Raw genomic sequence first — 9,521 nt, forward strand, 5'->3', positions numbered from 1 at the left:
GTGTTGTGCCGCTGTGGACCTGCTGAACACTTCCTTTCCAATTCCTATTGAAAAGAAGGATCAGAAGCAGTTCTCATTTAACTGGATCAGACAGCAATAGGCATTCATGGTCTTGCTCAAGTCTATGTTAACCCTCCTGCTCCCTGTCACAATAGAGTCCAAAGGGACCTTGATCATCTAGACATTCTGCAGAGCATCACACCAGCCCATTGAATGATGTCATCATGTTAATCAGACCTAGTGATCAGGAAGTGGCACTTGGAGCATAAACTGCAAATGTCCTGGAATCTTGGTGAAGTTTTCAGGGACTCAGTGGTCTAGGGCAGACCTGTGCCTCCCACTGCTGAGAAAGAGGCCCAGGGCCTGTTAAGATTCTCTGGGTTTTGGAGTCAACACTACCATACTTGGAAATATGGTAATGCTCTGACCCATTTATCAAGTGAATCAGAAGGCTGCTGGTGAGGCTCACATCAAGAGAGAATGCTTCGGAATGTTCAGACTGTGGCACCGCAGCCTGCTGTTGGGGCATGTGACCTGGCAGACCCCACAGTGCTAGAAGTATCCACTGTAGACAAGGACACCACGAGGAGTCTCTGGCAGGTCACAATAAGAGAACTGCAGGTCTGACCCCTAGGGCTGGCAAACTTTTTCTTAAAGAGCCCGATGGGAAATATGATAGGCTTTTCAGGCCAAGAGGCGTAATCAAGGATTACGTAGGTGCTCAAATAACCGTTTAAAGATATTAGATTTGGCCTTAGCTTGTAAGCCACATAAAAACAGGCGATGGGCCAGATCTGACGACCCTCCTCACCCGGAGGTCCTATGACCAGCTCAGAGAGGAGGAAAAACTTGGACCTGGTTCACAAAAGGGTAGGCTTAATATGTTGGTAAAAACTGAAAATGGACTGCTGCCGACCCACGGCCCCACACAGGGATGGCCCTGAAAGACAGTGGGCGGGGGGCAGTTCTCCCCATGGGCAGAGTTTCAAGTGGAATACCTGGTCATCGGCTTGGTGTGCCGGGAGAAGAAGCCTGGGGTAAGCACAACGCGGACTCCTGGGCAGTGCAGATGGCTTGCCTGATGGGTCAGGGGACTGGTAGCAGCAAGGTCAGAAAATCAGAGACAAAGACTTCTGCAGAAGAGGCATCTACAGAGGGGTCACAAAGTGTGTGGAACTTCACATCGCACATCAGTACCCACCCAAGAGCATCTACCACAAAGAGGCCCGGAGTAACCAGGGGGACAGAACAGCTCGTCCAGTGAGGTCACACTCAGTCTCCAGCCACTCGTACTTGCATCATGGGCCCATGAATACAGTAACCGTGGTGGCAGGGGCCCAATGGCTCATCTCGCTGCCACCTCTGCAGTTTTCTGACCTGCCAGCTGCACAGACCAATGCTGAGCCCTTCCTATGGGACCACCCCTCAAGGAGACTATCAAGCTCCTAGTTGGTAAGTGAGTTACATCAGACACCTTCCACCCTAGAGGGGGCACTCAGTCATCCTTGCGGGGATGATACATGTTCTAAATATGGGTTTGCCTTTCCTGGCCACAGTGCCTCCATCAGTGTCACCAGCCATGGACTTACAGAATATGTGACCTACCATCATGGGATCCTACAGTACATGACCTCAAGCCAAGAGACCCACTTTATTTGTTTGTTTGTTTGTTTTTAAAGATGACGGATAAGGGGACCTTAACCCTTGACTTGGTGTTGTCAGCACCACGCTCTCCCAAGTGAGCCACGGGCGGGCCCTGAGACCCACTTTATTTGTTTGTTTGTTTGTTTTTAAAGATGACGGATAAGGGGACCTTAACCCTTGACTTGGTGTTGTCAGCACCACGCTCTCCCAAGTGAGCCACGGGCGGGCCCTGAGACCCACTTTATGATAAAGGAGGTGCAGCGATGAACACATGACCATGGGATCCGCATGTCCCACCATATATCACATCACTGCAGGCCTGTGAACATGTTGGAATTAAAGGCATAGCTGAGGCACTAACTTGGGGACAACACCCTGGGGATTGGGACGCAATGTACACTTTGAGTCAGTGTCCATTATACAGTGGCCAGCCAGAGCATACGTGTCCAGGAACCAAGGGGGAGAGATGGGAGCAGCCCCTCGCACCTCAGGAATCTGTGTTTCCTGCACCCACAATTTTAGGCTCTTCTGGACTAGAAACCCTGGTTCTTGGGAGAGGGAGGGATGCTTCCACCAGGAATACAGCAAAGATTCCCCTAATCCTAAAGTTCTGGGTGCGGGGCCGACCTGGAGTAGGGGCTGTGGCAGTACACAGGGACCTGGCTGCGGTGGCTGCAGTGGCTGTGAGGCTGACAAGAAACTACTAAAATTGCTGTGGAAGTAAAGGAGAATTTCATAAGAATATAATGGATGGAGAGGAGAAAACCCACGGTGGCTGTGAAGTTCCGGATGTCATGTATGTCAAATCGATATCATCTGATGGTCATGAATTTATTGTAGAAAAAGAACATAAACTAACATCAGGAACAACAAAAGCCATGCTGAGTGGTCCAGGTCAGTTTGCTGAGAACGAAACCAGTGAGGTCAGTTTTAGGGAAATCCCTTCACATGTGCTGTCAAAAGTATTCATGTATTTTACCTACTAACAGCTCCACCAAGATTCCTGCATTCCCAATTGCACCTGAAATGGCACTGCAACTACTGATGGCTGCGAACTTCCTAGACTGTTAAATAAAATATAATAAACTGTTATTTTTTTCAGTATTTAATACCTGCAGTTCAGTTAGTGATTTTTTCATATATAACATGTTGCCTGTAGGCAACTGAACTATAAAGCTCACTGCAAAGCAGATTATCTTCTGTTCTTTTGCATAGCAATCAGAGTGGAAATTTGTTTGCTATATCAACAAATTAAGGGCATTTTCACAAACTGAAAAATAAACAAATGTGCCATTCGTAAAAAAAACAAAAGTAAAATAAATCTGAAGGTACAGCTGCTGGCTGGGCATTTGCGGCTCTTCGTGACAGTAGACCAGCAGGCAGAGAAAGGGCTATGACCGTCAGAGGTCACTGACCCTGCTCATTGTGAGGAGCTAAGGCCACTGCCTCAGAATGGGGACAGGAAGGACTATGTCTGGAACTTGAGGGATTCACTGGGGTGCCTCTTGGTGCTTTCTGCCTCATGATAACCATAAACAGACAATTGCGCCAACCATGGGCTGACCAGGGCATGGTAATTGAGGATTCAGACCTCAGAGGAGTGAATGTCTAGGTCACTCCACCAGGATAGCAACGGACCTCTGAAGTGCTGGCCAAGGATGAGGGGAATATAGAATGGGCAGTAGAGAAAGGAGATGGCAAATGTCATTTAGGGCTTCAGAACCCATTGCATGGTTTGTACCATTCACCCTCCAGTTACATCTTTTTTTTTTTTTTTTTTTTTTTTAAGATACTGTGACTGGCCACCATCTTAAAGAAGCAATGCCAGGCCAGAGTGAACTCCACATGGAGCTGAGTTCCTCTGAGTGGGACAAGGAGTGGACTGTAGAGACACTAGCGATGTCCCACCCACATCCTAGCTACTCACCATTGCAGTCAATGCTGACTGTCCTGCTCCCAGAACCAGTTACTCTCTGCCCAAGGGCTTTTCTTCTGCCTGTGCATGGCCAGAAGTACCAAGAGGCATGGCCAGGAGCAGCCCCAGCCAGTGGCGAGTGGGAATTGGGGGAGGCATGCCCAAGCTTCCTCCCCTTTCGGGCAAGATAACTGACATGTGTTTTCTATTGGTGTGACTCAGACTTTTATATGCATGTCAATGACCCGGGGACCATGTTAACATGCAGATTCTGATTCTGTAGGTCTGGGGTGCAACCTGAGGATCTGCATTTCTGATAAACCCCCAGGAGATATCAATGAGGCTGGTCCACAGACCATACTTCGAGTTGTAAAGGGCTACACTTTCTCCCAGTTCCCCAGGGGGATTGAGCCTAAATTGCCTAAAAGCCCCTTTCATTACCTTCCTGTCTTAAGACAGTGGGTGCAGCAGATTGAATGTCCCCCCAAACTCACGGAAGCTTAAATCCCGACTGTAACTGTTGAGGGCAGGAAATCCTATTATAATTGAAAGGTGGGGCCTTGAAGAGGTGATTAGATTGTGAGGACCACGCCCAAGTGAATGGATTCACCCATGGACGGTTTAATAGTGGTCACGTGCATGGTTCCGAGGTCTCTATGAGGAGGAGTCAGCTCTCACTTGCTTCTGCCTTGTTCGCAATGGGATACGCTGCATCGCTGAAGTCACCACCAAAGAAGGTCTCACCATAAGTGTTCCTTGGACTTTGGACTTTTCAGCCTCCCAACTGTAAGCAATAGATTTCATTTCCTTTCAAGTTACCCAGTTTCGGGTACTCCTGTTATAAGCAACAGAAATGGACTGATTCAGTGAGTAACTCCCACTCCTGCTGTCCCTTCACAGCTGGGGCACGGGGGCAGAAAGGATCTGGGAACAGAGCCCACCCAAGCATGGGCTCCAAGGACTCCGGTTCAAATCCCAGCTCCACAACCAGCTCCTAGACCCTCAGGAGGGTCACTTAACCTGTCTGGGCCTGTTTCACCACCTGACAAATGCTTATCATATCACTACCAGCCCACGGGGGTTGCTGGTACGATTAAATAGTGTATTTAATAAAAGTCCTTGGCACGTTATTCAATATCAGAGTCCATCCTCTCTCTCCACAACTTTGTCCCTGCAAAGTGTGCACACATGCGTGCAAACACACATATGCACACGTGCACACACACACATATGCACACGTGCTCACACACACACATGCACACACGCACATATGCACACATGCGTGCAAACACACATATGCACACGTGCACACACGCACATATGCACACACGCACACGTGCTCCCTGAGAAAGATGGCTTGAGACAGGGCTAGGTAGCACACAGGTTTTTTATTTCCTGCACCGGCACACACACAAGCTGACAAGCAACAGGAGACTGAGAAGCACTGTGGGCAGTGGGGCAGTCACCGATGGAGGTCCTGAGCCCCAGGCCCCAGTTACTTATGGGTAAAGGGGTGGGAAGAGGCAGAACATCTCAAACGAGAAAACACGGGGCACTGAGGGAGGACAGCAGGAGGGAGAGACTGGGCCTTGGGTGGGCTTTGGGTGGGGAGACTGGACCCTCACAGGCCATAGGCAGGGAGGAGATGGAGGGGAGGCATGTCACTGGGCAGAGGGACCCCACACCCACCCACCAACACACACACAGACACTTCTGGCTACAAATGGTAAGGACAAAGAATGGGAAGAGGACCAGGTCCCTAAGTCAACAAGGACTTGGGAACCACATTTAATATGAGGGTCAAGGGGTGAAGAGCTGTTCAGAGGATACTCACAACACGTCCTACACCTGGGATCCGAGCCTCCACCCCCAGCTCAGTCAGCCCCGTCTCAGAGCTGGGTCTGGTAGCTAGTGGGCCTCCCCTCGGGCTTCTTCTGCCATCCAGGCCCAGCAGCCACAGCTTTTGCACCAGCTGCAGAATGAGGGCCGCGGTTCCTTCTGCCAGTCCCCAAAGAGGGTTGAGGCTTGAGCCCTCAAGCTCCAGCCCAGGTTCATCAGGAGCTGGGCGAGTGACAGACATGGGGTCCCGTTTCAGAGGATGGGAAGGAGGGTCTGGGATGGGTCGGGCTTGGCCAGGCAGCAGAAGGAGGGGCCTCAAACTGTCTGTGGGGCCTCTGCAGGCTGCTGGGAAACAGCAAAGCCTGGAAGAGAAGGGGGTGGATGTGAACTGGGCTCCTGACAACCACAGGCCTGGCCTGGGCATCAGGCAGGGATCTGGCCAGCTGTATCAGAAGGAAACAGAAAGCCACCATTGATAGTTATGCAGGTTGCCCACTGCCCAGCCATGGAGGTCACGGTTCAGTTTACAACCTGTACATCTTCACATGGCAGCCCTGCTGAGGCCAGTGCTATTCCACCCAGCAGTGACCAAAGTGCCATCAGAGTAGGGACAGGCTAGATAAGATGGAGGCCACCAACAAGTTATAACTTCAGGGTTGACCCAGCAGGCCAGATGGGGCACCAGAACAGCATCAGAGGGGAGGGATGGGCCAGGGAAGGCGTTATGGCACAGTAGCCTTCCTTGAACAAGTCACTTTAGCTCTCTGAGCCTGTTCCCTCACCTAGGAAATGGAAGATAATAATACCTTCCTACAGGGGCGTGAGGGTCACAGGAGCTAACACACATGTAAAGGGTCCCACTTGCGTGAAAGTCACTAGGTCATCCTTGATATCACCATGAGCTCCTTAAGGGCAGGGCTCCCATGGACTGCACTCAGCAGGTGCAGCTCCCCAAACCTGGGGGTTTCTAGCTGGGGAGAGGAGAACCTAACCCACCCCCCCACCACCCTGTAGGAGACCCTAGCCCACCTTCAGACTCACCCAGGGGACTGGTCCGACTGTGGCCCTTGCTGGCGGAGGCCTTCGTCCCAATGACCTGGGTGACCCCAGCAGGCCCCTCTTCCTCCCAGGCCATGGGAGGGTGGTTGGCCCTGTCCTCCTCCAGCCTCCAAAGGTCCTGGGTCAGCATCGTGGGCTGCTGCTCCACGATCCCGCCCCCCCATGTCTGTTTTGGCCTGCTGCTGCTGCTGCTGCTGCTGCTGCAGGGGTAGGGAGCACTGCGGACAGGAGAGGCAGGAGTGGAGGATAAAGGAAGGGGGCAGGCAGAGACAGGAAGCTGAGGTGCAGTGGGGGGACAGAGTCCCAGCTCTGACCCCCAGCCCTTCCCCCATGAGAAAAATGGACGGAGATCTGGAAGCCTAAGCAAATTTGACATAAATGAGCATTGGGGCCACAGTTCCCACTGAAGGGAACCTGAGGTACCTATGCAAATGATATGCAAAGCCCGTGCAAATCAGCACGCTGGGCAGGGCCAGACTGGGGTAAGTGAGCACTTGGGGGGCTCACCTACCCTCACCTTTCATCAGCTTGATGATCTGCAGCTTGTCCGACTGGCCGGAGGGAGGCCCCCATGGGAGCACTCACCTTTCTGGAACATCTTCTGCCTCAGCTGCCGCCTGTAATGGGCATCCTGCCAGCTGGCCAGCTGCTGGAGGACATACTTCATGTCCAGGTGTGAAGGGCCCAGGCCACTGGCCTCCAGGGCTGAGGTCACCACGTTCATCCGCGTAGCCTCATCCAGCTCCGGCTCCACCTCCTCCCAGGCCTCAGTGTCCTCCGACACCAGCTCTGACTCTTCAGTCACCCCTTCCTCAGCCAGCACCCCCTCTTCTGTAGCCCCCAGCTCCTCCTCAGGCACCAACTCCTCCGCAGGCTCGAAATCTTCCTCTGGCACAATATCCTCTGCCGGCATCCACCCCTCCTCGGCATCAAACCCCTGTTCCTGCTCTCGCTCCTCACGGTAGCGAAGGTCGTATCTGGACAGGGAGACAGAGAAGTCTTTCCATCTCCCTACAAGCCAACCCCAGCTGGACCTCCCAGACACCCTCTTCCACTCCCCCAGGCTGTCTCCTGCCAGTGAGGCTGAGGAGGAAAATGCAACGCCCAGCCCCATCCCCTGAGCCCTCCTGCCCCCGCCCCAGTCTACACACAGACCCTACGGGCTCCTCCCCAGTTCTGTCCCAGCCAGGGGAGAGGGGAGCTAGGTACCAGCTTCAGGGCCTCAAACACCCAGTCTACACCCCTGGTGGGAGGGAGAAGAGTGGTCGCCAACACTGCACAGGCCCCCACCTGCCCGCTATCCCCCACCCTGCTGCATGGAGGAGACCAGCAGGAATGACACCCCCTCTGCCTCTCTCCTTCATTATTTAACCTTCACAACCCACCCCCTAGCTAGTTGCCATAGGAACAAATACATTTTAATAAGGCTCAGACAGGTCAAGTGATTTGCCCAAGGACACACAGCCAGGAAAGGAAGCGAGCTGGGACTCAGTCCCCGGTGTTCCTGGCTCCTAGGCCAGTGCTCATCCGTCTCTCAGCCCCTGGTCAGGTGAAGGGAGGGCTTTGGTCTCCGCTCAAGCAGCCTTAAATCAGACAGCCACCCAGGGGGCAAGATTTGAAGGAAAGGGGGGCAGCTCCTTCCCAGAACAACTCCCAGCCCAGCAGGCCCAGAGAGCGGGGCCTTCTCCAGGGTTGTAGGCTGCAGGTGGTTGTCTGGCTGCTGAAAGGTGAGGGCAGGTGATGGGGAGCCCCTGGCTAGTGTACCCCAGGTCTGACATGTCCCCTCTGGGCCTTTCATAATTCCTTCAACAGAGAAAAGGATCTTTAGTGTACAGAGGCAACGGAAGCCAAAACTACAAAGTCCTTGGGGCCCAGTCTTGCAAAAATATCCCAGGGTAGATGCAGGACCATGTTAATAGAGAAGAGCGCTGAGTGAAAGGGGCTGGGGCAGTGCACGAGGTGGGTGCAGGGAGGCAGAGGAGGGGCACCATGGGGAGCACGGAAGGGCAGAAGTGTGAGGGCAGACGCCTCCCCACTGCGTACTGGGAGGCCGGGGCGAGTGTGGCCGGTGGGCCTAGGAACGCACCTTTCCATAAAATACACAGGATCTGAGATAATCCTCCTTAGAGACATTTTGAGCTCCTCAGCCAGGGTCTCCTGGAAACTGGGAAGTGCCCCCTATAAGGGTGCAGAAGAGGGACGTTAGCAGAGGAACCCCACAGAACCTCCACCCATGTTCTCATGCATAAAAAAGGACCCGAGGATAGAAACCAGCTAGCAGAGCTAAGACGTGGCACACAGATGTAAAAAGGTGGGCAGCCAGGGGAGGGTCCTCACCAGAGGCACACTGTACACATAGTGGGTGACGGACCCAGTGGACACCAGGGGTTGCTGGCGAAGGGTCTTCGCCTCTTTCTGGGACTCAGCGGGCATGCCCCCCCAGTCTGTGTACCTCTCCCGCAGGTCAAACAGCTGGGACCCAGGCAAAACCAGTCCAGTACTCTCGTCTACCCTCTTCCCACCCTAAGAGGCAAGAGGCCCAGGCTCTAGACCCAAACAGTGACATGCACGGTGATGCCAGGCAGTTCCCTGGACTCCACTCCCCTCCGCTCAGACTTCATTTGAAGTGCCACCTGCCAGGCCCTGTGCCAGACATGGAGGGGGCAAAAAGGGACCAGACCCAGTCCCTGCCTACAAGCTGCTTGTCCTCTCAGGAGAGTCCACAGCTGCCAGGGGCTCAGTCTGCACTCTGGGCCAGAGGCTGTCAAGGGCAGGGGCACACGAGCCCAGGGGGAGCCTCACCTCTTCCTGGAACTGCATTTCTCTCTCTGAAGCCAGCTGCCGCTGCAACTTCTCAGTCTCAGCCCCATACTGGAAAGACCCAAAAAAACAGTGAACCCCACCCGAGGCTTCCCCACTCCCAGGCACCCCCCGCTTCCCGCATGTCTTCTCAGGCACATCAGTGAGTCTTTGGCAGCCCTTGAAGTAAGAAGTCACATGGATGGGCCGGCCCGTGGCTCACTCGGGAGAGTGCGGTGCTGATAGCACCAAGGCCACGGGTTCG

The 9,521-nt window shown here is 53.5% G+C and overlaps 1 protein-coding gene and 1 pseudogene across 1 annotated transcript in view; one reads left to right on the forward strand and one right to left on the reverse strand.

Moving 5' to 3' along the window:
- Positions 1-2,390: 2,390 nt before the first annotated feature.
- LOC103589172 lies at positions 2,391-2,715 on the forward strand (annotated as a pseudogene).
- A 2,783-nt stretch (positions 2,716-5,498) lies between these two features.
- Positions 5,499-9,521, reverse strand: part of HAP1 (huntingtin-associated protein 1) — a 16,604-nt gene continuing 12,581 nt past the window's right edge. Inside the window, exons 10-14 of the mRNA XM_008571083.1 lie at positions 9,260-9,328; positions 8,544-8,635; positions 7,054-7,434; positions 6,440-6,654; positions 5,499-5,760 (exon numbers count right to left, since the gene is read on the reverse strand). Of these exons, the coding sequence (XP_008569305.1) occupies positions 5,714-5,760; positions 6,440-6,654; positions 7,054-7,434; positions 8,544-8,635; positions 9,260-9,328 (804 nt within the window). The 3' untranslated portion in view covers positions 5,499-5,713. The remainder of the gene's footprint in view (positions 5,761-6,439; positions 6,655-7,053; positions 7,435-8,543; positions 8,636-9,259; positions 9,329-9,521) is intronic.

Source organism: Galeopterus variegatus, unplaced genomic scaffold (assembly GCF_000696425.1).
Source record: "Galeopterus variegatus unplaced genomic scaffold, G_variegatus-3.0.2 Scaffold658, whole genome shotgun sequence".
Taxonomy (NCBI): Eukaryota; Metazoa; Chordata; class Mammalia; order Dermoptera; family Cynocephalidae; genus Galeopterus; species Galeopterus variegatus.